General features: G+C 33.9%; 6 protein-coding genes, 3 long non-coding RNA genes, 1 other non-coding gene and 1 pseudogene across 16 annotated transcripts; 4 read left to right on the forward strand and 7 right to left on the reverse strand.

The window, feature by feature from the left end:
- Positions 1–935: 935 nt before the first annotated feature.
- Positions 936–1,294, forward strand: AT2G28020 (mediator of RNA polymerase II transcription subunit). Its single transcript, NM_128361.1, has one exon. It carries the CDS (start codon positions 962–964, stop codon positions 1,172–1,174), a length of 213 nt encoding a protein of 70 aa, NP_180369.1. The 5' UTR covers positions 936–961; the 3' UTR covers positions 1,175–1,294.
- A 147-nt stretch (positions 1,295–1,441) lies between these two features.
- AT2G28030 (Eukaryotic aspartyl protease family protein) lies at positions 1,442–2,620 on the reverse strand (the record flags this gene model as incomplete). Its single annotated transcript, NM_128362.1, has 1 exon — positions 1,442–2,620. The coding sequence occupies one exon, from the start codon at positions 2,618–2,620 to the stop codon at positions 1,442–1,444; it is 1,179 nt and encodes a 392-aa protein (NP_180370.1).
- Positions 2,621–3,263: 643 nt separating this feature from the next.
- On the reverse strand, positions 3,264–5,211 carry AT2G28040 (Eukaryotic aspartyl protease family protein). Of its 2 annotated transcripts, NM_001336139.1 has the most exons (2): positions 5,124–5,211; positions 3,264–4,554 (listed from the first exon to the last, which is right to left on the reverse strand). In NM_001336139.1, exons 1-2 carry the CDS (start codon positions 5,164–5,166, stop codon positions 3,437–3,439), a joined length of 1,161 nt encoding a protein of 386 aa, NP_001323507.1. In that variant the 5' UTR covers positions 5,167–5,211; the 3' UTR covers positions 3,264–3,436. The 2 variants fall into 2 exon arrangements, with proteins under 2 accessions (NP_001323507.1, NP_180371.2); NM_128363.3 differs by lacking the exon at positions 5,124–5,211 and having other exon boundaries at positions 3,288–4,692.
- AT2G28050 (Pentatricopeptide repeat (PPR) superfamily protein) lies at positions 5,105–6,887 on the reverse strand (the record flags this gene model as incomplete). Its single annotated transcript, NM_128364.2, has 1 exon — positions 5,105–6,887. One exon carries the CDS (start codon positions 6,885–6,887, stop codon positions 5,499–5,501), a length of 1,389 nt encoding a protein of 462 aa, NP_180372.1. The 3' UTR covers positions 5,105–5,498.
- A 199-nt stretch (positions 6,888–7,086) lies between these two features.
- Positions 7,087–7,473, reverse strand: AT2G28053 (annotated as a pseudogene; the record flags this gene model as incomplete). The annotated part of the gene is made up of 1 exon: positions 7,087–7,473.
- A 1,056-nt stretch (positions 7,474–8,529) lies between these two features.
- Positions 8,530–8,767, forward strand: AT2G08215. Its single transcript, NR_140299.1, has one exon. It is a non-coding gene; the product is annotated as an other RNA (long non-coding RNA).
- Positions 8,768–10,147: 1,380 nt separating this feature from the next.
- Positions 10,148–10,249, reverse strand: MIR172a. The gene has a single exon (NR_140676.1). It is a non-coding gene; the product is annotated as a microRNA ath-MIR172a precursor (primary transcript).
- Positions 10,250–17,104: 6,855 nt separating this feature from the next.
- On the reverse strand, positions 17,105–19,487 carry AT2G28060 (5'-AMP-activated protein kinase beta-2 subunit protein). Of its 4 annotated transcripts, none has more exons than NM_128365.4 (4): positions 19,277–19,487; positions 18,930–19,011; positions 17,826–17,877; positions 17,105–17,725 (listed from the first exon to the last, which is right to left on the reverse strand). In NM_128365.4, the coding sequence occupies exons 3-4, from the start codon at positions 17,850–17,852 to the stop codon at positions 17,408–17,410; spliced, it is 345 nt and encodes a 114-aa protein (NP_565664.1). In that variant the 5' UTR covers positions 17,853–17,877; positions 18,930–19,011; positions 19,277–19,487; the 3' UTR covers positions 17,105–17,407. The 4 variants fall into 4 exon arrangements, with proteins under 4 accessions (NP_565664.1, NP_001323592.1, NP_001323590.1 ...); NM_001336142.1 differs by having other exon boundaries at positions 17,107–17,725; positions 19,261–19,482; NM_001336141.1 differs by having other exon boundaries at positions 17,107–17,725; positions 19,153–19,482.
- A 1,398-nt stretch (positions 19,488–20,885) lies between these two features.
- On the forward strand, positions 20,886–22,447 carry AT2G08220. The gene is made up of 2 exons (NR_140300.1): positions 20,886–21,505; positions 22,209–22,447. It is a non-coding gene; the product is annotated as an other RNA (long non-coding RNA).
- On the reverse strand, positions 21,975–22,229 carry AT2G08230. Its single transcript, NR_140301.1, has one exon. It is a non-coding gene; the product is annotated as an other RNA (long non-coding RNA).
- Positions 22,448–23,106: 659 nt separating the features above from the next.
- Positions 23,107–27,228, forward strand: ABCG3 (ABC-2 type transporter family protein; the record flags this gene model as incomplete). 2 transcript variants are annotated; one of them, NM_001336143.1, is made up of 12 exons in its annotated part: positions 23,107–23,272; positions 23,628–24,161; positions 24,230–24,309; positions 24,394–24,680; positions 24,774–24,945; positions 25,041–25,154; positions 25,252–25,380; positions 25,483–25,674; positions 25,758–25,844; positions 25,927–26,199; positions 26,567–26,674; positions 26,762–27,228. In NM_001336143.1, the coding sequence occupies 11 exons, from the start codon at positions 23,666–23,668 to the stop codon at positions 27,014–27,016; spliced, it is 2,193 nt and encodes a 730-aa protein (NP_001318302.1). The 2 variants fall into 2 exon arrangements, with proteins under 2 accessions (NP_001318302.1, NP_850111.1); NM_179780.1 differs by lacking the exon at positions 23,107–23,272 and having other exon boundaries at positions 23,666–24,161; positions 26,762–27,016.
- Positions 27,229–27,287: the final 59 nt, after the last annotated feature.

Here is a 27,287-nt window from a genome sequence, read left to right on the forward strand (position 1 = left end):
TGATGGATGACCATTGTGGAGTATCCTCTCGAATATATAAGTGAGTTCGATGAGCTGAAAAAACGTAAGATATTTCAACACTTTGACAATAAGTTATAAAGAAAACAATTTACTATGTCAATAAATACCTTGAGAAATAATCTGAAAAGGGCAGTAGATTGTACCATCGTTAATCCGTCTTCTCATGAAGACCAAAAACTCAATTGCTCCATGTTGGTAATGATGTATGCCTGCGAAGCCATTTCATGTAATCAGATTAAATGTTCAAGAAGAGCAACGAGGACAATTAAATGTTCAAATAAAACCATCTAAGAGACGTATTCATATACCATAAAATAAGGACAGCAGCAAAACATAGATAATGGGAGAGAAAATTAACAAACTTCAGCAAAAAATCAAAACTTGAATGAATGAAAACGATGCTAAGGTCTCAAACCAACTTCAAGACGATCAAACGTATAACAAAGAAACGAAATCAAACAGTCACAAAAAAAGAGAGAAAGAGTAAAGGGTTATACATACCAGAAAATCTCCTTTAAACTCTAGAAAATCTCCGTATCTAAGGTCTAAGTCATTGGAAATCTAGGTGTTTTCTTCTAATCTTCATGCCCTTTTGGTGATGATGCTTAGTTACAATGTTAAGACAGAATATGAGAATTGAACAAATTGATGCATCTAGAACAATGTCTTGTTAATGTATTTCCTGTAATCTGTCTTTTGGTGATGAATCTTGATGCTATTTAAAATGTTAGAGCTTGAGCAATTGAGACAGGTGCATAACAATGTTTGATGCGTTTAGTTGACAAAGTTCATGTTCTAGATTGTATATTGTTAACAGAGTTTCTTGTTATCTCTTTGGATACTATATATACAATGTTTAAGACAGATATGATAGACATTGAACATTGAACTAAAGGCTGTGTGTGTATCCTTACAGGTGGAGTATCTTCCTATATCATCAATGGAAATAGCAAGAAAAGTGATGGAGGAGTTCTTGGAGATATGGAATGAAGCTCTGGCTAAAAGGTCGTTACCGGGTAAGTTTGTGAACAAAGATCTTAACTTTGGGGAGTTTGGACTTGGAGACAACTACACTCCACAACACACCGCTGTTCGTAATTACGCTCTCGTTATGGCTCACATGATTGCTACCGTTCAAGCTGTGAGTGGCTAAACCAAAACTCAGCTTTGTATTTAGGTAGAATTCTGTGTTTTGCGTTATTAGTGATTTCGTTAGCCATGTTTATCTATAAGAAGCATTGAGAAAAAAATTGGACTTTTATAGCAGATTGTGATTTGAATTTCGATTAATTATGTAACTCATTGGCATATTCTTTCATTAAAACCTATCTATGTCGTATGCTTTTAATTAAAAACGGACAAATAAATAGAAGTTATAACTATAAAAAGGTCAAAAAGAGACTCTCTAGGGTTTGTTTCTTCAATTCCACAATGCAGAACAATTGGTGGGACTGAAAGAAACCAAAAGTGAAGAAGAATCATAACCCACCAAAAAATTGTTCTGTGCTCTGTTCCCAAAGATAGCATCTTGTGGTGGATTATTACATATAATAGCCAGACAAAAGGTTCCTCTCGTAATCGTTTCGATATACATGTTATACTTATCCAAGACAAGATCCGCACCGCCAGAAAAATGCATTGTGATCACGGGAAAGATATCTATGGTGTCCGTGTAGTAGCAAAGCATGTCATTGCCGGTAGGGTCGGCTGTTCGAACCGCTGTCACATAATGATCCACTGCCTCTCTTACTAGGTTGCAGTAGCTCACAGGAAAGTAGGTTAGAGTGGTTCCAGAGTCTATAATTATGTTCCCTTCTAACGCATGAAACGTTGTCCCCATTGTCTCAACATGGGTGTCCCCAACGCTGACCGCGTCTAGATTTAGGTAATATAAACCTGGTTTCGCCGTCGTGAGAAACATAGTGGTTGATACAACCCCATCTCCTGCAACAATAGCATTTGTTCCAAAATTGATCTTACTAGTTCCTTGACTAGCAAAACAGTAAGACATCAAACCTGGGTACTCACCGCCCATCTGAGTGATGAGCGATGAAGGTCCCCAGCTTAGACCAACCATGCCCGAAAAAGTAGGTTTAAACCATGAGCTGTTGTGGCCACAACCAATAGTGGTTTCAGGCATCACAAAGGGTTCCCCTGAAGTGGAATGGATCGTGACCGTCTCGGTTGCCAAGGTTCCCTTGGAATAGGTTGTGTCCGCGTAGATAATCTTGTAATGACAAGAGTTCCCGTTGCATCTTTTTTCTTTGAAGGTTGAAGAATTCGAAGGGTCGAATATAGGAGCGTATTGGCTGTAGCAGTTAGTACAAGGCATACATTGTGTCCATATGAGGTCACTTCCTGTGTCTATCTCCGCTTCGATCTCGAAAGGAGGAGTACCGACTTGTAGTTTCATTAGATAGATGTTGTAGTCAAATAAAGTATCGGCGTAAGGTGATGCTCCTTGCAACTGATTTTTGGACAGTCGAGAAGAAGATGAATTCGAACGACGCTGGATCAAGTCAATGGTGAAGCCGTGAGGTGATGAGGCAGTGGTCGTGAAGAGAGAACATGTAATGATTTGAAGAAAAAGAACGATCATTGTGGTTGCAAGAGACATTGATTGATATCGAATAATATTTTTGGTTTTTCAGACACAATGTAATGTTCTTCATTAATTCATGCACATATTTATACATGTTAGACCTTTTGTCGTAATTGTTAAGTTTTCAATTTTGTCAACTTCGTTCAATTTTGTTATTGCCATTACGTCTTCTAACTTGGGGGAATTTTACATTTTGTTACTACTAAGTTTTATTTTTCTCTCTAGGTTTTACATTCTTTTAGATTGACTTTTTGTATTAATGGAAATTAGATGATCACCTTGCTATAGCAAAATGTATAATTTCTTGGAAATTTTAGTCTAAAGTTATTGTTGATGAACCTAAAATTCAAAATATACTTTTATAGATAGATATTGGTTTTGGATAACTTAATCTTCTTGCCATAAAACCATCTCCTACCTATGGTATCTCACCAGAGTCTGAAGTTATATTTGAACATATGAGAGGGCTCAAACGGCTCGGTGGGAGGAGTTAATTATCACAACTTGTGGCTGCTAGGGCTCTAAAGAGGTTTGGAATATGAGACTTTACGTATTATAGGTTTCTTTCTGTTTTTCTACAAACTTGTTAATATTATCATTTGGAAGGTGTTAATCTTGCCAATCCTTAAGCAACCCATATCAATGCAAGAAATATACAGATTCTAAGTAACTTTGCATATTATTCATATAAACATATCCATGGTCTATGCTTTTATTTTGATAAGATATATATAAATAACAAACTGAAGTTAACCGAGAAAAACAAACTGAAGTTGAAAATGATGGAAAAGAGACTCTCTAGGGTTTGTTACTTCAATTCCACAAAGCAGAACAATTGGTGGGCTTGAAAGAAACCAGCAGTGAAGAAGAATCATAACCCACCAAGAAATTGTTCTGTGCTCTGTTCCCAAAGATAGCTTCTTCTATTGGACTATTACATATAATAGCCAGGCAAAAAACTCCTCCTGTATTCGATGCCACATACATATTGTACTTATCCAAGACAAGATCCGCACCGCCAGAAAAATGCATTGTGATCACCGGAAAGATATCTATGGTCTTTGAATAGTAGCAAAGAATGTCACTGCGCGGGAATCGAACCGCTGTCACAACCTGTTCCACTGCCTTTCTTACTAGGTTGCAGTAGCTCTCAGGAAAGTACGTGAGAGTGCTTCCAGAGTCTATCACTATGTTCCCTTTTAAGGCATGAAAGGGTGTCCCCACTGTCTCAATGCGGGTGTTCCCAACGCTGACCGCGTCTAGGTTTAGGTAATAGAAACCTGGTTTCGCGGTCTTGACGAACACAGTAGTTGATACAACCCCATCTCCTGCCACAATAGCATTCGCTCCAAAATTGATCTTACTAGTTCCCTTACCAGCAAAACAGTAAGACATCAAACCTGGGTACTCACCGCCCATCTGAGTGATGAGGGATTTAGGTCCTCTGTCTAGACCAACAACGCCCGCAAAACCCGGTTTAAACCCTGAGTTGTTGCGGCCACAACCAATAATTGTTTCAGGCATCACAAAGGGTTGCCCTGAAGTGGAATGGATCGTGACTGTCTCGGTCACTAAGGTTCCCTTGGTGTAGCTTTTGCCGCCGTAGACAAGCTCGTAAGGACAAGAGTGATCATGTGTGTCGCATCTTATCTCTTTGAAGGTTGAGGATTTGGAAGGGTCGAATATGGGAGCGGTTTGGTTGTAGCAGTGAACACAAGGCAAACATTGTGTCCATATGTGCTCGCTTCCGGTGTCTAAGACAGCTTCGATCTCGAAAGGAGGAGTACCGATTTGTAGTTTCATCAGGTACTCGTAGGTATCAAAGACGGTATCAGCGTAAGGTGATCCGAGCTGAGTATTAAAGACTCGAGAAGAAGATGCATTGGAGCGACGGTGGATCAAGTCGATAGTGAAGCCCTGAGGTGATGAGGCTGTGGTGGTAATGAGAAAATATGTAATGATTTGAAGAAAGATGGCGATCATTGTGGTTGCAAGAGACATTGCTATCGAATAATATTTTTGGGTTTTCAGACACAATGCAATGTATTTATTGTTTTTTTTTATGTTAAGTTTCATCAATATAAAGAAATAACAGATTACATTACATATATATATAATTATATTAATTAGTTATATTTATATAAAGAAATAACAGATTACATTCCAAATAACAAAAATAAAATCTTAAGTTTAGTAGCAATAATTAATAATACAATCAAAGAGCTATATTTTATTAAATATCACAATTAAGATAATATAAGAAATGTTATCAAGGAAAATATTGAAGATATGAAGTCTATATAAGGGAAAATAATATTACATATACATGATTTTATCAAAAGACTAAAATGGTGACAAAAATTCTATCAAAACATAATTTTGAATTTTTTTAAACGAAAATATAATATTATTGCCATAAGCTTGCTAATATTTTGTTCTCCTGTTATAGTATTAAAAAGAAAGAAAAAAAAGTTATGAGATTCAAAATTTTGCGATTTACCTTCAATCTTCAAGTAGTCCCTCGACCTTATTTTGGTTGTCATGAAAGAGTTAGCAACATGGACCTAATCAAACTAACGTTCCTCGTCCTCGGTCCCCATATCAATCCTTCTCCTGTCACCATTCCCTTTCATCTTCATCCGGAACCACAAATCTTTCAAAGAATGTATCTTTTGGAGGTATGGAACAACTATGTGCACATCACTATACTTCATGTGTATCTTTGAGTCTTAGTTGAGCTAGTCAGCTAGATTACCATATCTTCGACATTAAGTTTTTGTAGTTGGACTTGGAGACTTGGTAAGGGAAAGGCGTGTCATCTCACTCTTTAGGTAATAAGAAAGAAGATAAGTCTTCCTCGACTACGACCACATCTTCATTTCAGACCATATTGAGAACACGATTTTGGTTTAATACCACACTTAACCACAATGGTAATCAGCATTTGTGCCTCTTTCCTGTTTACTTCAAACAACGAATCAGCTAATCTTTCACATATCGTAGCACCAGGAATGAATCCATCCCTAATCATCTCAGCCACCACTTCCAAAGATTTATCTATCATTCCTACTCTGTAACACTCTTCACTCAATGTACTATACATTTCTTCATCAATCTCAAACTCATTCACTCGCAACTCATTCAAAAAACTCATCGCTTCACAAACTTTCCCAGCTTTGCAAAGTCCATTCATCAACACCCAATACGTATCTTTGTTCGGAGTAACACCTCGAGAACTCATTTCGCTATATAGTTCAATCACTTTCTCCACTAGTCCAAACCGAGAGTACCCATTCATAATCAAATTATACAGATAACTCTCCACTCTTAACTTCTTATCATGCATCATCAAAACCAACCTCTCTGCTTCTTCAACCTTACCATAACTAGTAAACCCATCAATCAAAACCTTGTAACTATCGAGATCAAGCATCACACTTTCCTTCTCCATTAACTTAAGAACCAAATCCAACTCTTCAAAATCCCATCTTTTCACACAACAACCAATCATCGACTTAAACGTAACAATATTAGCCTTAACCCCTTTAACCAACCCCATCTCCTCCACCAATTCTCTTGCTCTTGTAATCTCCCCATTGCAACACAACACCGTAACAACAACAGTTAAAGAGTACACAGTAACAACATCAATCCCTGACTCAACCATTAGACTAAAGAAATCTCTAGCTAGTTCCATCTGATCACATCTCTTGAGATTCAACAAATGCAAAGTACAAGTCTTTTCATCAATCTTAACTTCATTGTTCTTCATATACTCAAAAACCTCAACAACTTCACTAAATTTTCCATTGTCTGAATAAACCATAATCATCGAATTAAAGAACCTCCCAACAACTTTCTTCTCACAACCACATTCATCAATAACGCTAGAGACGATTACATTAAAAGGGTACCTGAGAATGTCATCAATAGCCACAGGCTTCAAGAGTTCTTTCGCATATGAGAATCTCCTCTCCGACAAGACACGGAAAGTGAGAGACAAGTGAGTTCTGAGATCAGGTTGGAATGAGAAAAGAGATGGGTTCTCCAGGATGAAATTGAAAAGGGAGATGCATTTCCAGGATTTGATATCTGGGTCTGATAAAATACGGCGAAGAGTGGAGAGATTGAGATCGGAGAGTGGTGTTTCCGGTGAAGCAAGAGTTTGGTTTATAGAGGAAGAATTGAGGAGAAGCTTGTAGATTGAGAATGTATAAGTTTGTTTAGCTGTCTTCAGGGTTTTCAAGAAGCATTGCGGAGTCATCGAATCGTCTCGTCGGCGGCTTTGGCTCACTCACCACTCCGTTCATCAGAACTGGAAATTTGAACCGGCCGCTACAAAAGTGGCAAGATGTTCGGTTTTCTAATATGAGAACGGCATGATTTGTTTATCACCTTCATGTCTCCGAACATTTTATTTATTATCTAAGTTATAGGCTTATTATAGCTTAAGAAAAAATGGCTTATTATAGGCAATCTCATATGGACCTCTTGGAAGAGATCTCCATGTACAAAGACATTGTTCGACATACATCTGATCTACTGACCAATCACTTCTCGCTATAAAGAATAATTCCCATTTTAGCTACTAGAACAAATGTATCTCCATAATCAACACATTCAGTCTGTCGGTTTCTGAGTGCCACGAGTCTGGGTTTGTATATCTCACTCTATGGTTCCATGAGATCAGTATTTTACTATAATATATTCATTTGCACACAATTGCCTTTTTTTCTTTCGGGGCAAAGTTTCAAGATTCCATGTATGATTGTCTTCTAAAGCATCAATTTCAGTTCCCATTATGTTTCTTCTCATCTTGTAACCAATAGCTTGCTGAAACATTTTTGGTTATGTTAACATTATGTTATGTATCACATATATATATATAAGACATATATATATATATATATATATATATATATATATATATTTTACACACATGTTACTTAATATACTATATTACACACATTTTCTTATTGTTAGTTCATAAACATAATACACATTACTGTCATGTTTTGTTTATTGTTTTGATAAAACTGACTGTCATGTTATGTTTCAGTTTAAACGAAGAAGCGTATATATCAATTTAATCTTATGTAATAGTTATTGAATATGCATCCATTTTACAATGTTTTAACAAAAGAAATATAATTTTACAATGTTTCAACCGAGAAATCATACTTTATTGTTAAAAAGAAAAAATGACATTTTGAAATCATATATATATACATTTTGTAATGCCCACTCATTGGATTCCGCTAGTTGGTGCTACTGAAATATTGATAAGGCATATGCGTGAATAAATGTTAAAAGTGGATAATAATTTCCTCTTATTTTTCGTTAACGTTTTCATAACTCTACTTCTGAATTTGGGTCGACCTATCTTATCTATTATCCACATGTATGTGATGTGTACGTCAGTACGTATTAAGAATATATATTACTTTGTGTCATATATATTACTTTAATCATTTCAACATAATCCAAATGTATATTAAAAAATATTGTGGGAGCTATAAATAGAAAGAGAAACAATCACATAATAATTAGAAAATTCTGAGTGAGAAAGACAATAAAAAAAAGTTTGTAGTCAGAGAAATATTTGTTTTTCTATATCAAAGGTAAACTGTCTCGTCAATTCTTTTGATAAGGGTAAAAATGTGACATTGAATTGCTATATTGGTAGAGCAAACTTGTTGAATTCGGTAAAAACAATTTGTAAATATATCACTTTCAAAAATTGCTCGGCATACAAAATACTTGAAAGAAGATATCGTCTAAAGCTATAAATAGTAAACTGAGCCAAATTAGTAAGACAAACACATTAAAAGCTTGAAGTTTGAGAAAATTGGGAATAATAGATACGACTATAAAGAAATGGTCCTCACATACTCAGCGTTGCGTTTGATTTCAATGCTAATGGACCACACACATATATTCATCCCCTCGAGCTAATATTACCATCTCATTTTGTCAGATCCATTATACGCAAAGATTCTAATGTATTTATGTTTTGTTTTGCATTTATATATAAAAGCGATGAAACAGCAAACTAGCTATTTCGATAAATACGAAGATAATCATAACACAAAATATTTACACATAAAATTCTTCCGATTAAAACATATCGAGTCCATTTAGGGACCCAAATTGGTAAATATATTAGCCAAAAGAGAGAACAATAAGCGATAATTAATAGAATGTTTAGAGATAAGAGATAACAAAGATGAATAGTGGTACTACTTATGTGATTAGCAATATAGCTGCAAGTTGGAGTGAAGACATATTATATTAATTGAGGTACTTATTTTCGTAAAACAACAATTTCATTTGGCAATACTGAAAAATATATCCAAAAATATACGTGATTGACGGACATATCAAAGATATCATCATGATGTGAAAATAGCTGCCAACTTGCTATATTGGTACTGATAGAATGATTTGGCTTCCACTTATGGACGAAGTCTAGGTCATCCAAGGCATTGCTCAAAACCATTCGATTCATAGTGGAAGCTATGATAAAAAAAAAAAGATTTATTTCTACAATGACTAATGGAAAGTAATTTAGACACACACATCTCCATAACATAGAAAACATTACTAAACACACATATAACAAGATGTACTACAAGACATAATAACCAAAAATAATACTAATATTTATAGAATTTGTTTTGGAAACAAGTTTGGGAGGTTGTGCTCATAAACAAAACATGAAACTCATAACTGTGAATAGGTTTTGTTCACAGTCTGAGTATATATGATGCTATAGATTTATTGTTCCCTTATAACAGAATAAAGAGAAAAAGAGAGTATATATTCTTCATTGTTTCAATATCAGTTATAAGGACGAAATCTAAATATGTAAATAGAGGGGACACAAATAGGTTGGACTGAATATGCCTAGCCTACAATGTGTGTAAGGTCCACCCAACAAGTTCTTGATTGATTCTCAATTTGAATGTAATAGCCAACATGAACCAACAAAACAAAGAACTGACAGTGTGTCTTGAAAACCTTTTCTTTGCTAGACAACAATAGTTCCATATAGACCTGTTATATATATTATCTCAACTTCCATATATAATATCCTTTTTTGTTTCTAACAAAACAAAACTATATTGTGTTGTTTTGGAAATGCAAGGTGGGATTGGCAACATAAGAAATAAGGCATATATATTAGTTACCTTAAGTAGATCTCTCTTACCTTACTGATCTTGATGTTGTGACTCTTGTTCACTTATTGAAATAGAAGCTTGTGGATCTATTAATGTCTTGATAAAGACTGCCAAAAACCTGAGATCAAATGCTCAATGTTATCACATGAAACAAGATACCCACAAAAGTTCTTTGTCAGATCTTTATGTATAACAAATAAAAATAAACGGGAGGATATGTTAACATAAAGGTGAAAAAAAAAAACTTCAAGTAGAAACAAACCTACCTGAAGAAGATCTGGATGGAATCCAAATAATCTATACAGAGGGAGAGAGAGAGAGAGGGAAAGAATAGTCGTTGATTGCCGATGCAGCATCATCAAGATTCTCATTTTCATAGAGAACTTTGTGGAGAGTGAATCACCACCGTCCATCAACAGATGTGAATCTTGATGATGCCACAGCAGCCAACAACGACCGTGGCTCCGGAAATTAGTCTTCCATTTTTGTTTAACAATCTTCTTGTAGTAATCTTTTGTCTCTCAAACTCAAACTCAAACTCAAACTCAAACCCAAACTCAAACTTTGAGTGACTTACTACTTAACAAATATCATCTATATGGTACTTAACCTTCTTAATTTATAGACACTAGAAACTCGTACCTTCATATATATAATATATAAATATGTATATACAAACATGGCGGAATAGTCGAGATGACTTGTTTTGATTGAAGGAATTTTGAAGTAACTAAGATGTCAAATTTAATCTCGTATACTTAGTTGGAACCTAACCATCTCCAAACCAGAAGAAAAAAGTGAAAAAGAATTGAAACCCTAAAAGATAAAGATGGCAGAGGGGAAGCAAAAACAGATGATCGAATAACATCTGAACTTCTTAATATATACTGCTAAAATAGTAAAACGAGACAAACCCACAAATTTCTATTTTTGATTTGAAAAAAGCTTAAGTATGACGTATTTATAACATATTACCAGATCTTGGAAGCCATATATTAACCAGAGAAAGACCTGGTGAGATCTAGAACACAGATGAGAGAGAGAGAGAGAGAGAGATGTGTTTGTCTAAATATATATGCACAGTAAGAGATGTGACTGTGTAATAATATATATGTTGATTTATTTGGTATCATATATACATATGTTGAATTTTTGTTACTAAATGTTAATATATGCATAAATATTTTATGAAGAGAGTTTGATTGGCAGAAGTTGAGTTATGGTAAAGAGAGTTGGGACAAATGGAGTTAGGAGCTGCCATCTTGGAGTCCACCTCGTGAAGGAATATCTCACTTTCCCACTTCACATGTGTAAACTTCTTCTTATTTGCGCAACTATTATTGGATCTATGCCCCTTATAAAAAAAAAGAACAAAAAGAATAGCAATTTGAAGTAGCTAAAGTTTTAACAGTTCAGTGAAATTAAATAACATTTGGTGGTAAGCTTTAAGCCTTTAACAGTGTAGTGAAAATAATTTAGTGATTACAACTTAAAAACGTAGAGAAACTTAAAGATAAACGGTAAGACGAATTAAAAAGAGAGTGGCAAAACAAAGAGTAATAATTTAGTAATTCGTTTAGTTGAATTGAATCTATTTAGGTTAAGAAGAAAAACATTGCCAAATTGTCTTGGGAAAAGAATATGTACTTTTCTGCCCTGAGTTCAATTCTCACTAGAAACAAAGTTATGGTATTTTTGGTAAGCAATAATGGCACAGTATTGATTTCATGGACTGTATTTTGGTAAGTCAATTAAATTCACTTTAAAATTACTCGGATTTTTCTGTGATTCCGGAATGTTGTTGTGTTAGCATGGTCTTTGCAAAACAAGTTGAACCTTGCATTACTCCGGTGTCGTCGATGCATTGCAATTAGATATATATATATATATATATATATATATATGTATATATATATATATATATCCAAAAATAGATGGGATAGTAAAATATATAGATTCAAGGAATTATCTGAATGTTGTTTTTAATATATACAAAAAATTGATTGTTGACACATATTGAGATCCAAGACGGCATAAATACTATGTGTACACATATGAATACTACGACAGGACGTAATTAATCATCTCTCAAAGAAATTTGAACCCGGGACACAGTGAACCTTAAACCTGTTTTTGTACTAAGAAAAGCTGTAGCAAAAGATATTAATTCAATCTATGGAGTACATAGTAGAAAGTAGAAACAATAATTTCTCTAAGTACTACAGGTTAGCAAAACCGATGATACCGCCAAAACATGCACACAAACTGATCTTTAAACCAAAAGATCTACAAGACAAAGATTTTACGCACACAAGAAAATGGTCCAAACAGTTTTATTTCGAATTGAACTAAAGAAATGAAAGAGAAGAGTTCACGTGTTAAAAGTGGTCAATGAAAAATGTCTGTCTACAAAATGAAACGATTGGTGCATCACGAATAGAAAATTATTGTCATCAAGCAAAGTTCGAAAACCACATTCCCAAATATACATATATGTATTAGCTTCTTATATTAAACATTATAATAAGATTTATATTATACTTGAAACAAAACCTATAATCTCAAATTCTCAATGGCATCTATAATAACGAATAAAATTAATCTTTAGTTAAGGATCCTGACTACATTTACTCTACCATGTGTAGTAAATTTAGTTTATAGATCATACTTGTTTAACCTAATAAAGTATTAGCAGACGGACCTCCTTTAATTACCTGCCAAATGTCATGTAAAAAAACCATTTTCATTGGTTAGTTATTATAATATGTTTGTCATACAATGTGTAAGAGTTGAAGAGAAAACAACAAAATGGGGGGTGTGGTGCTTGATTCTGGACGTGTCTCTCTCGAAGTTGGGAGTTTTAATATTGGCGGTTTGCATATTAATTTTTGCTCTCAACGATTTCTTAATTTTTGTGGCAAACCTTTATACATCAAATAAATTGAAAGAAAGGGAGTATATAAAGTGGATGAACCCGACTTTTATTTAAAGAAAGTAAAAGCTATATATATTTATATATATAATTATATACCCCACTAATCATATATTTATTTCGATTAGCAGGAAAAGCAAATCCATATATATACCAATTGTTTGAAAAATTAACTAGTAACTTTAACCAGATTAATATTTGTGTATTGTATATGTTTACTGATAATATAGAAAACTCGAAAGTATGGTCTTCACTCTTCACTATTCAGGTGGTTTGAAGTACTTTGTTGAACCCAAGGAACTCTGATGCTATTACGAGGATCTGGTCTCTGGATTATTTTTTTGAAGTATTATTATTTATAAAATAATTGTCCACTATCTATTCGATAAAGGTTACTTGGTTTAGGGTAAAGATAGTTTTTGAAAACCCTTGGAAAAAGGATTACCGCAATTATTATTAGACTACTAACACTAAACTATAATATCATGGGAATATTTTTATCATTACCAATACGCACTTGCCAAGTTACGTCACTGTGTTTAAACTAGATTTTAGAAAAGAAAAATAACAGAATTTAGAAGAAAATAAAATAAAATAAAAAGGTATAACTATTTTTGGTAGTTGTTAATTTGTTATAGCTTACAAAGCCAGTTTGTAATTTTTGGGATCGTTAGATGCCTTTGGAGTGTGTGGTCTTTAAAAAGTGAAACTGATGGAGAATGAAAAAGGGAAACTGAATTACATGAAAATAGGTTATATTGATTGCATTGAATTGCTCATTGCTCGTTGTTATCGTGTTAGCATACATGCTAGAATGACCATTTTCACTAATACTCACGCCTCTTTTTCGGGTGTAGGTGAAGAGTAGTTGTTTAAAATTGTGTGTGCCAAGACTAATGAGACTATAAGAGATTAATTTTGATTTTTAAATTATTTGAATAAAACGGTAGCATAGCTTTAGATATTAATCTGCTTTTCTATCGGACTATCAATAACAAACTTTCGTATTTTATTCATAATTTTGTTGTTTTATTAGTTATAACAGTTTTAAATTCAAATAATTTCGAAAGAAAACCACTTGACACTGGGCCAGCCAGTTCTCAACGTGAATTTAGCGCGTGTGTAGTCCTAATTCCTAACCAATGTCTTGAGCGGTTTATATCATATCTACCAACTAAAATAAAAGTTAGTCTATAAACTGGAATTCTTTAGCCCAATAAATATGAACTGTTAGTTCATAATTTAGCAGATTATAAAAATAATGTAAGGGAATACATATCTTATCTAGTCCACATTTCGTATCTTTCCATTAAATTTGATTTTCATTGTCCAAAATATTGAAAAGTATCTAAAGGTGAGATTCGAATCAGGCCACCTGAAAGGGACCCCAAGTCCGTACAGTCTGAAGTGGATAGGTGCAGATTTTGTTGACAAGTTGGCGTTCTTTATTACGTGTTCTCTTCGAACCGTCATGATTTCGTAGCCACCTCTTTTCCCCTACCTATATACAACACAACAAATTTTTTTTACCCCATATAAATTTAACTATTTTTTTGATTAATTGTTTAATTGGAAGAAACAATTTTTTTCGAAAAATATCGTTAATTTTGGTTTCGGATAAACGGGTTAAACAATCAGCTTTGACATTTTTTTTTTTGTAAATATAGCTTAGACATCTTCCTATCGTGAAATCCATAAAATATATACAAAAAAATATATATCATGAAATTGTTAAATTCGTTTAGAAGATTAAAGCATGTTTCATTGTCCTAAGCATACGACAAATGTATGTCCAGTGTCATTGTTTTTTGTTAGTTTCTAGGCTAATTCTTTTGTGTGTTTTTTTTCTAACAAAAACTTGTAATCTTATAAACTTTTTATTAAGAGAAAAGTAAACAGGATAAATGTAATGACATGGCTCCAATGAGGTTGAGGTGGACCAATAGCCCCAATGGTACGTCACGTGACACTCATGGTTGTTTCATAAAAGTGCACCAGTAAGACACTCCTTGCCACGTGACCAATGGGCTCAAGGACAGAGCCATGGACCAAACTCTATCACCCCAGTTCCTGTCTGGTCCCCTCTTCTTCACTTTCTTTTACTTTTCCAATTCAATGTGAAAATGAAATGTATAATGCTAATGGAATAAATCATTGCTTTTTCGTCTAAAGATTTTGGATTTTAACCCATCACCAAATTCGATGAGAACAAAAAAAACGATTTAATAGAAATGTTTTGATGCGCCGAAAAAAAAAATTGTACTAATGGAATCTCATAATGAGAGAAGCAACACATTATGTCGATAGACAAAGTCAGCCAACTATGAGTACTAATTACAACGTTTCGAATCCTCATTGGCTTTGCTCTGTGTCAACAAATCAAATGAAAGACACTTTTTTTTTTGTATTATTAAACTTTGAAACAAAGTAATATATAGACGACAAAAGAAAATCTCATATGCAAAAGTTACACTAGATCGAGTAATTTATTGTCAGATTCAAAGGTGTACAACACATATGCCACATCACAGTGTTTATTTTATAGCCTTTTCTATATTTTAGAGTCCAAATTTCCAAAAATATAAGTTGTTTACAAATACCTGCATAGCAGAAAACTACAAAAACTAGGATTTAGAGGGAAAACATTATGAGCACGACAAAATTAATAAATTAAAAAGACTCATATGAATTTTAAAAGAAAGATTATGGACCTACGATATATGATTTGATAGCGATATATGTTAATTTTATATTATATAGTATTTATCAGTTTCATGTGTTGGTTAAGAAACTTTTTATTTTTGTTTTGACAAGATAGCTGGTTTTTACTTTTAGCAGAGAGCGCATATAATAACATTGTGCTAATTCACTAGGATAATAGCTATACCAAAAATAGACAGAGAATCCAATTTTAGTAAATCATAGTTCTGTATAATTTTGAGAAAATAAGTGTGGCTTAAATTTGGAGTTTGGACATATCATAATGATCTTAAATTTGGTATGCTCTTGGCTAGTCACACTCATGTTCAAGAATCATTTTGGAGTTACATTCTAGTTCTATGAGATTTCATACCTAATTTCAAAAAGAGATTTAGACATTTACCTATCCGGACAGGTCAAAGAAGATGTTTTAAGATCGAAAATTTTATTGGATGTGTTATTGAATTTGGACCGGTATACCCGTAACTTGGACAGTAATCCAACCCAAATATAACTTTCAAACCGAATTTACTTTTTAATCTACCTAGACCTAGTAAAACTTGGCAAAACCGAATGACTTTACAAATATAAAAAAACTTTGCAGATAAATTATCTCTTTAGGCGGATGAACAAAACGGATAAATTAATATTCTTCCCAAGATGTTGAGCTAGGGGAGGTCAGACAATTCTTTGGACAGAATTTAGATTCGCCACTAAACCATTAGCTCTCCTATCTGCTTTTTCCATTATTTAATTTATTTGTTAATTTTTTTTTATGTTTTTCTTATATATTCGAATTTGGTAGAATTTATGTTTCCCTACACTCTGTTTTTTTTGTTCTAAGTTAAAATACGGTTAAAAAAAATATCAGATAAGCAATTTCCAATCCGGATACAATTTATTTTATTCTATATTAGTTATTTTGTTTTGTTTTTCAATGTTATAATGCGTAATATAATGTTTTTTAATTTGTTCAAATAATAATGTTAGTTTCATATATGTGATATCATGGATTTAAAGTAGTTTCTGACGGTTGTAAGATGTATAATTTGTTTTAACGTTACATTGATGAAACTTTCGATGAAATTGAAAAAAATATAGGGTTCTGGATATTAATCATAGTCTTATTAATATCCAGAACCCATTTTTTAATCAATTTTGTGCAAATAAGCTCCCATGCACAAACCAACTTTGTTTTTATATACTCCCTCTGTTACTGAATATTTGTAGTTTAAAGTTTTTGCACACAAATTAAGAAAACATACAAATTTTATTTAATTTATCTTTTTCCTATAAAAACATCATTAATTACAACTAATCCAACCAGTAAAAAAATATAATTAATTAAAAATTATTAAATACATTTAATGTTTGCATAGAAAAGTGAAAACAACACTTATATTAAAAAAAAATAAAAAACCTTAAAACTACACTTAATTAAAAACAACGAGAGTATAAGTGATCTACATTCAAACCGAACTAATGCAATGATCCGACGATCCAATCCAGTTTTAGACTAATGCATTGATCCGACGATCCAATCCAGTTTTAGAGCATTAGTTTGGTAACTTATCTCGGACATAGAAAGTTTTGATTAAGATTTTTTTTTTTTTTTTTCCTTTTTGGAGCTACGAAAGATTTAAATAATTTATGGTAACACTACATATGAGCAAGTAAAGAACTTCATTAGCGATATTTGGGCTCGTTTAACTAAACCCAATCTAAGGGAGTTATTACAAACAAACAATGCCCACGTCTATCAGCTTTTTTGGGCCTAAAAAATAAAAATGCATGGAGATTTTATATAAACTCCGAACAAGAAGATGATTTCAATCGAATGTACCTAGAAACCGTCTAAATCGAATCTGTAAGAGAAGAATAAAATTCAGTACGGACCAGATGGTTTTGTATACCAAATTCAATCCATAAAGAAGCAAATTCCCAACACTACTTAAAAAGAGGTATCATTATTCAAACATTGGCGCTCCCTCTTCTTTGGACAGGCTTGTATATCACCACAGTGACAAACTTAGTCCTGAACCGATGCGAGAAACCGAGTGCTACAACAGATCTTGGGGCGTCTCGGTTCTCGATATAGAGGTGGTTCAGGACAACATTCTGTGGCGCATAAGCCAGTTCCATGCTACCCTGATTGCCTAATAGAGAGTGTTGAAGGTGTGGCGGTACTGCTGGAGGATCTCTTGTCTCATCTTCGGTTGAGGAATACACATTGTTGTAACTTGAAACCGGTGATACAGGTACTTCAAATCCCACAACCGTTGTGTCCTCCTATGTTTAAGAAAACGATAAAAGATTGAAAAATCGAGCGGGAGACTGGAAATTACTCGATTAGTTGGTTGAAGGCAAAAAGGTGTTTTAGCTGGCTTACATGATCATCAGGATTTTGACTGTTCATCTTGGATAAGATTGCCACCTAGTGCCTGAAACAAAATATAATCATAACTAAACCGCAATAGCATGCAAAGTAAACAATCAAAATGAATGTAGGTCACACCAGCTCAAGTGCCATTCAAACTAATCTAAGAGAAAGAGGTGTTTACATTTCAACTCAAAAACACTGAAGCAGAAATGAAAACAATGTTGTTCTCTACAATGATGCAAACTCTTATTTGTGTGAAATGTAAGACTTTTGTCTAATCGGTATCAAAAGTCAAATAATTCATAATCCCGTAGACAAATCTAAGGATCCAAAGATGCAGACAGTCTTAAGAAAGTTGGACCAGAGAATCATATTTTCCCATGCCTTCTTCGAAGAAAGTACTAAGGTGGACAAAGGATTCAAAAATCAATGGACCACAGGAGTTAGAATAGAAACACATTGATCATTATCACAACAGAGACAAGTTGGAAGACATAAACTACATTGTTATTATCATGTACATCCAAATTCCACAGCTAATTCTTCTCTATGTACACTGAACAGATAATATATAGGATTTAACCATTTATTATATGAACTCTTTGCACAGTTTTATCTCATCTAAAGACCCTTTAAACCTATTACACACCATAGGAACCATATCTCAGCTAAAGACCCTTTAAACCTATAAGAAAACCGCATCATGCCTACATCGAAAATCTATCAAGCTTCAAGATTCCAAACACTTCCAAGACAGAACCATGAAGAATTTCCTTGCACGAGAAACTAATCCCCACGAAGTTATTCGGCTAACCAAATTCCATGTTCAGAATAAAATTTGTAAAGTCCTCCTATCAAGTGATGATGAAGAAACCAGGCACTTAAATGCTTAAAGAGAATCCAATATTTGAGGTCTAAATCCTATACACACAGAACAAAATTCCCACAAATCAACTGGAGATATCAATGAAAGAACTGTACTCACCCAATCTGATGAACACACATACACACTTATCAACCAAACTGGAACAACTTTAAAACACAACTACTAAGCTTAAAAATACATAACAATGAACACAATATCAGAAGCCAAACTGGAGTTAAAATTCTCACCTTTGGGAAGCTAAGCCCTTCAAATTACCCTTTCAAAAACGTAGCAGCAATGAAAGTCTACACAAATCCTTAAAACAAAAACCTGCAAAATCATCAGTAAATGACCCATCAAATGATAAATAACACCCACCTAATAGAAAACCCTAGAAATCACCGGAAAATCAAAATTGAGGAATCAGTCGCATAAAAAATGAAATTTTGAATCATGGGTATTCGATTTTACTTCGATATCAATGCAAATTTCGTATAAAATCAGACGGAAATTGGAAGAACGAAGGAGACGAAACGAAATTGAGAAAGGCAGAGAAAGAGAAAAAAAGAGAGGGTTTACTCTGTTTTTACTTAACCTAGAATATGATTAGCTCAATGATTGATTGATTAATTTTAGACAGCTTCGAGAGAGAAGATTGGGTTCGTCCTGGAGATTCTTGACGAACACAGTCGCGACAAGCATCAGCTTTTGTTTTGCTTATTGGCTTAAACTTTGCTGTCCTTCGAAAACATTTTCTTTCCTCAGAAAACATTTTTTTTCTTCTTATGGAAACTATTTTACTCATTAACTTTCTTTTTAGTTTCCAAAATAAATAATTGACAAATAAGGATGTGTGATTGGTGGTTTGCTTTTGTTCGACTCTAGTGTTCGCTAGACATGCTGTTTTTCCTCTGAATATGTGAAGATTTCTTTGATTCTATGCGATTCGATCTTTTACCTTTTTTCGTCTCTTAAGAATGGTGTTATCGAGACTAAATCTTCACTCCTTGTCTATGCTTCTCAGACTTGATCGAGGTCTGGTCCTTTCATGAAACTTCTATTTATTTGACATTTTTAAGACAAATATAGATTGATGTTCATTGAGCTTATTATATAAAGATAGAAATGCAATAGTTCTAGTGAGCTTTATTGAAATGTAAAGAAGAGAAAAATGTAAAGGAGCTTAAGGTTTGTCACCAAAAGCCAATGTTTCTAGATTTGATATTTCATAAGATGAAGGAAGAGAGTTCTCTCAAAGTTACAATCATAGTTCTCATTACATAATTGTTTATATGAATCTTCTAACTTGTTAAAATTCTACTTATGTAGACCTCACATTGGGTTTGGACTTGTTTTAGTTGTGGACTCTAATACTCCCCTGCAAACTTAGCAGCGAGTATGAAAACAATGATGATAAATTTGTTTTAGTTGATCGAAGAGCTTAATTTTCAGTCCATGATCCAATGAAGGCACATAATCTTAATGTTTATTGTTTCTTGTCGATTTATGACATCACCACATACGAAAGAAAGTTTGGGCAGTGGTTATCAGGTTATAAAGCTTAAAAATTCTGAAATCTGAAGGTTGTTGTTCATCTCAATAGGAGGACTTGTGTATCGTTGGTTGGTGGTGGGCATCCGCGATACTTTTCTTTCAAATAATCTTCAAGAACTATGCGACTTATAGTTTTGGTGGGATTTCAACTACTATTGCTTTTTTCCTCTTGCTTTGTAGTATTATTTATGACTTTTTTACTTAGGGCTTAAACTTCGAAAAAATCTCGTTTTCTTTCGGTTTAATGTTGTATTTTATCAAGTATTTCATCATGGTAACATTAAAATAACTCTAGATGACAAAAAAAAAACAAATTAAAGAGACTCCAACTTAATTTCCCTATTTTCTTAGTTTTTTTTTTCTGTTTTTTAGTTCTTCTTTGTATTTTTTTTTTTTTAAATTTCAATACATATGAGATTACTCTATGGTTTGGAAAACCGCATGGTACCTAAATCCTACAACAATGGATTCCTTTTCCTTAGGTATGTTTTCGTATATGTATTTATCAATCGAAGATTTGTATGGTTTAATGAAATATTTATCGTGTTTTTGTTATCCAAAAGAAAGCAAAATCCAATAGTCCCGAAAACCCATGCAACCGTGTACATAATAATATATATATTTAAAAATCCATGTCCAATCTCCAAACCATTTTAAAACAAGAGAAACAATAGTTTGAAAATATAGAAAATTGCGTGTGAGTGTGTCATAATTCATAAATGCAAAGACAAATGTTTGATCTTTGATTGTAATTTCTGAAACTCACGGACTTTCCTACCTCTTTCTGATCTTCCCGACCCCATCAACACTTTTTTGTATCTCTATCACACATATAAAATCGTATTTTGATTAATACCATTTTCCAGCCATTTTGCCTCTGTCCTCTCCTACTTACTCTTCTCTCTTATGTTTCCAGCCATCACTCACGAGCCCATTTATGAACTTTAACCCTAAACCAGTGTATATCTCCTCCCACTTATATATCCCTCACATTATCATTCCAAACTCTCTCAAAAAAACAAAAATAATTACTTCAAACTAAAACCCAATGTTCAACACAAGAGTTCATATTGTCATTATCACTCTAAACCTTTTATTCTTGTACGCTGGAGGGAGACTAATACCACTGGAGAGTGTTCCAAGCTCGTCGATGATGCCTTTATCAGTCGAAGACACGGTCAAATTGAATCCGAGGAATCAGATTTTTCATGGGACACAAGTAAAGAGTTGTATGCCTAAAGGGTTCCGACCAAGATCCGCTCCGAGCCGGTTTGTAAATTATCAGCCTCTTGTTTCCATTAAGTGTTCCTCATCTAAAGTTACCTCCCGGTCCAAGATATCGCCTTGATTATTTTCTCTTCTATTTTGAGAATTTAATTATACAAATAAGACTGATGTGTTGATTCTTTTGGTGTCTATATTTATGAAGACGTATGTAATGCAAAAGTATGTGTTATTTTCTATGCTTTTTTATTCAAATTTTTAGTTTTGGATAACTCTTCTTTATTGCTTTTATTCAGGGTTGTTTTTGACCAATTTCTGACTAAATTCATGGTCGAAAATTGGACAGTTTTCTTGTAGTAGAAAAACAAGAAAATGTTAAGTTTGTTACCTCAAGTTCCTATGTAGTGCCGAATAGATGATAACGCAGTTATATAGTTCGGATTTTATTTTTGGTTGACCAAAATTTTCGGGGTTTTGGTACGTAGATTTTTGAACTACAAACAAAAACAGGCTAAATGAATCATTTTCCCACCGCCGAGAACCAAACTCCTGGTCTTGAGAGACTCTTCCTTTTGAAGTTACCCACTACAAAAATCAAGCTACTAGCCTTGGATAGGTCGATATATTCATTTTATAGGAAAACCAAGAATACCAAATGAAGCATTTTCTTATATTTTCTGTCTTTGCATGGTGAAACTTGAAAGAAAGAAAAAAAAAAGAGAGCAGAAGAGTAAATTGCTAAATAGAGTGGCAATGGAGGAGGAGTATCATGGATCACGTGAACGATTTCAAGGAAAATGATCGGAAAGAGGGAAATAATTGCAAATTTGTGTATGGGCCGTTTTACTTCTTCAAGCCCACTTAAAACTTGCCACCAATTTCAACAAAACCAAATAGTGTTTCCCATTCAGATAGTAAATAGTTACTCAAATAACGTTAACATCGAGAAAAAATGAAAAAAAATCTGTAAGCCATTTATCATACAAACAATATTTTTTTCTTATTTTAAGTAGCTGGTTTCTTCATGCTTGATTATAAAGATAACCAAATATCACTTTCTTTTTCTTTTCTTTTCAATTAATATCATTAAATAAAAAGAAGAAAAGCTGATACTAATACCAAAAAAGAGCAAGATATTTCAAAATTTTGTATTATATCGTTTAAAATGTCAGCAATTTGTTTGCATAATTAAGAAAAGCACTAGGCCAAACCTTTGTTCAGATATCTAAAGCTTAAACGAACAAAAAAGCTTAAAGTTGAAGTTAGTATTTTTTTTCTTTAAATTATTTTCTATATTGACATTTTTTCACAAGAGTATTGTGAAAATAGGCATTGTTTAAAATTTCTAATAGAAATAAAAACTTTTTTACTTCAACTAAGCCCCAAAATAACTTTATATATCCAAAGGAAAAACTTAACTAAAAAGAAAAAAATCCAAAGGAAAAATATAATATCTGCAAAAATGCCATAGTGCCTTCAAATTTTAAGAAATCCTATTTTCACAATACTTTCTATAAATAATTCTTTTTATGCAAATTAAGTTTATATTTTTATACAATAATATGATTTTTTTTTCTTAAAAGGTAAAAAAAATGGAATTTTGCTCACTTTTATGTAATTCGTTAAAGCATTTGGTTTCAGACAAAACAAAAAACAATTCCCAATCCATTTTTTTGTTTCTTTATTTGCGGAACCCAAAGGGTTTGGTTAGAGAGACGTCGTCACTTGAGAGCTCTCTCACTCTTGCTACCAAGAAGAGATTCTCCAGTCTCTGTGCGTCTTTCTCTGTGGATCTTACTTCACTCAGATCCAGGTTTGTCTCCTTCTCTATCTTGTTCTCATCATAACTCGAACTGAGTCTCTTCTCCTGCTTAGTCTTCGTTTAGTTGCTGAGAAAATCTATGAACTTGAAGTTACTCTGTTTCAGTGTCTCAATAATGCAGAAACTGAAAAAAGTTAGGGTTTTTATGATTTATACTAAGTTACTTAATTAGGAATCACTTCTCACTAGTCACTAAACTGTAATTTAGTGAGCTTTTGGAAAAAGTTTAGATTTTTAATAGTGCTTCACTGATTCCTACTATATATAGTAGTCTCTTCACTTATTGGCCTTTTTGTTTTGGTTGCATTGATTATGGAATCTAAACATTTTATTGTAAAATTTGTAGTTTCTTTGGAACATTTTGTGTTCTTGAGGTGTCAAAGGATGGAGGAGATACAGTCTCAATCGGATTTATACCGTTCGTCTTCGTCTTCTGCAAGTAGTCCTACTAGTAGAGTTCCATCTAGTCACTTTTTCTATGTAAGAAAACCTGGTTCTCTTCGACAACCTATATCTTTTGAAGACTCTCCTGAATGGGAAGACACACCTGATGTTGATTTAAGAATGGAAGATGAAGCTGGTGGTGGTGATTCTATTAATGACGCTACAACAACGCCTGTTTCTCCTTCGTTGTCGAAGATGAATAGCGGATCAATGGCTTCTCCTCCTGTTCCTGAAGGAGGAGCTGGGACTGGTGTTGTTAGAAAGATTGCTGGTGCTTCTATTGCTTGGAAAGATTTGACTGTTACTATGAAGGGAAAGAGAAAATATTCTGATAAGGTTGTAAAGAGTTCGAATGGTTATGCGTTTCCCGGGACTATGACTGTAATTATGGGTCCTGCAAAATCCGGGAAGTCTACTCTATTGAGGGCTCTTGCTGGTATGTCATTTGTCAGTTTATTCATTGTTAGTTTGTTTTTTCATTTGATCTAATCACATCTTTTATAGGAAGATTGCCTCCTTCAGCAAAAATGTACGGTGAGGTGTTTGTGAATGGCTCAAAGTCACATATGCCTTATGGATCCTATGTGAGTCACTATTGTATATTGTTTTCTTGATCTTTTCTTTTTGGTTTGTAATGTGTTTCTGATTCTTGGTTTGCTGCATTGCAGGGATTTGTTGAGAGGGAAACACAATTGATTGGTTCACTTACAGTTCGTGAATTCTTGTACTATTCAGCGTTGCTTCAGCTTCCGGGTTTCCTCTTTCAGAAAAGGAGTGTTGTTGAAGATGCGATACAGGCCATGTCTCTGAGTGATTATGCAAACAAATTGATCGGTGGTCATTGTTACATGAAGGGTCTTCGAAGTGGTGAAAGAAGACGTGTCTCTATTGCTCGTGAACTTGTGATGCGACCACATATCTTATTCATCGATGAGCCTCTTTATCATCTTGACAGGTTCTAACCATTTCTAGACTTATGTTATTATTTGCCTTCTACTAAAAGGTAAAATCTTGCATTCTAAAATTGGCTCCTTTGCTCTTTTTATAGTGTTTCGGCACTGCTTATGATGGTGACACTAAAAAAGCTTGCAAGTATGGGATGTACTCTTGTATTCACCATTTATCAAAGTAGTACCGAAGTGTTTGGTTTGTTTGATAGAATCTGCCTTCTATCAAATGGAAACACACTCTTCTTTGGGGAGACACTGGCTTGCTTACAGGTATAAATTGTTTGAACTTGAAAAATTTCTCATATCATGGCCAAATGATCACTCTCTAAATTATGTTTGCTTGTTATGTGTCTGTCTCCTTGAAGCATTTTTCAAATGCTGGATTCCCGTGCCCGATAATGCAAAGTCCATCAGATCATTTTTTGCGGGCTATAAACACAGATTTCGATAGGATTATTGCAATGTGCAAAAACTGGCAGGTGCATACACCATTATACACCTTGAGTTATATGATTTTGTTTCTTTCTAGCTTCTTGTAACGCCAGTTTTCTGATATGAGCTAAATATAAACGACAGGACGATAATGGGGACTTTTCAGCAGTGAACATGGATACTGCTGTTGCTATTCGCACTCTCGAGGCGACTTATAAATCATCTGCAGATGCTGATTCTGTCGAAGCTATGATAATAAAACTTACCGAAAGGGTAATAATTTTCTAATGATAATTTTTGGATCATAGCTTCATAACTGTAAATAGACATGTGTTAGTAAATCAATTTTCTTTTTGTTTCCTATATCATTTGCAGGAGGGCACACAGCTTAAATCCAAGGGAAAGGCCGGTGCTGCTACACGTGTTGCAGTGCTCACATGGCGATCACTTTTAGTTATGTCAAGAGAATGGAAATACTATTGGCTCCGACTTATCCTCTACATGATTCTTACACTTAGTATTGGCACATTATATTCTGGCTTAGGTCACTCTTTGTCTTCTGTTGCAGTAAGTCTTCTAAACCATTCTCAGCATGTCACATTTGAGTACCAAGAGATGCAATTATCGTTCGGTGTAAATATTTCTTACAGACAAGAGTTGCTGCGGTATTTGTTTTTGTCTCGTTTGCTTCACTGTTGGGGATTGCTGGAATACCTTCACTTTTAAAAGAAATCAAGGTGACTATTTCTCCTTTTTGATTTCTCTTATCTTTGATCACTTCTTCTTTTGAGCTCTGAAGTTTACTTTTTCTTTTAATAGATTTATAGAAGTGAAGCATCGAACCAGCATTCGGGCGCTTTTGTCTTCTTACTAGGGCAGTTTCTGGGAAGCATACCGTTCTTGTTTCTCATGTCCATTTCCTCAAGTCTTGTGTTCTACTTCATGGTTGGATTAAGAGATGATTTCAGCTTGTTGATGTACTTTGTGCTCAACTTCTTCATGTGCCTATTGGTGAACGAAGGATTGATGCTCTTCATTGCTTGCATTTGGCGAGATGTTTACTGGAGCACTTTGACTCTCATCTCTGTACATGTGAGTTTTTTCTTTCGCACTATTTATCTAATTTAAGATTCATGTTCTTCTACTGTTCTTCTTTTCCTATCTAGGATTTTGCATGGATTGAATGTTGATTTGGTACACTGACTGCTAGATAGTACTGGATTTACGACTTAGGGAAATTTATGCTCAACAGCGTTCAATGAAATTCACCAACCAGAACTAGAATGGTTCTTAACTCAAGTCAATGAGAGCTGAAGTTAGGAGTGATTATATTATTATTAGCTTATAGAACTTGCAACTATTGCTTACTAATCACTTAGATTAGAAATGAGAGTGATTAGTGCCTGCCTTAAGATTATTCATGCCTTAGGATTTTCATTCTTCATATGCATCATTGCAGGTGATCATGATGCTCGCAGCAGGACACTTCAGAATCCGTACCGCCTTGCCCAAACCTGTCTGGACTTACCCGTTTGCTTACATCTCGTTCCACACCTACTCCATTGAGGTTACATAATCAACTCTCAAAACAAACAATCTCTGTTTTCTCCCAGGGAAAACTCAAGAACATTCTTGTATGCTTTGAATGTTGTAGGGTCTTTTGGAGAACGAGTACCTCGGGGAAGTGTTTGCGGTCGGAGAAGTGAGGAGTATATCGGGTTACCAAGCAATCCAAGGAAATTACCAAATATCTCCAGACACAAATGCCAAATGGAGGAACATGCTTGTGTTGCTAGCGATGGCTTTTGGCTACCGTCTTCTTGTTTATGTTTTACTACGTTTTGGCCTAAACAAGAATGTGTCTGGTCGTTTACTGCTTAGTCATAAGAAAAATAACAGCTCTAGGTAGATGAGTGATTGTTTTTAGATAATATAACTTTAGCCTCTTATGTAATTTTGGTAGGTGAAAATGAAAACAGTTCAATTCTTTCTTTTTTTTCTAGAAATTTGGGTAGATAACACCTTTTTGAATATTTATATGCATCTTTGGTACTTTTTTAGACTCATTTGGGTTGAAAAAAAAATATTTTAAGATAAAATAAAATAAACACTTCATTTTTAGTATTATGGCTTATGAATGTTTGTGTTGTTATATTTCTACACTATAAATTGGATGATAT

Source organism: Arabidopsis thaliana, chromosome 2, assembly GCF_000001735.4.
Source record: "Arabidopsis thaliana chromosome 2, partial sequence".
NCBI classification, from domain to species: domain Eukaryota; kingdom Viridiplantae; phylum Streptophyta; class Magnoliopsida; order Brassicales; family Brassicaceae; genus Arabidopsis; species Arabidopsis thaliana.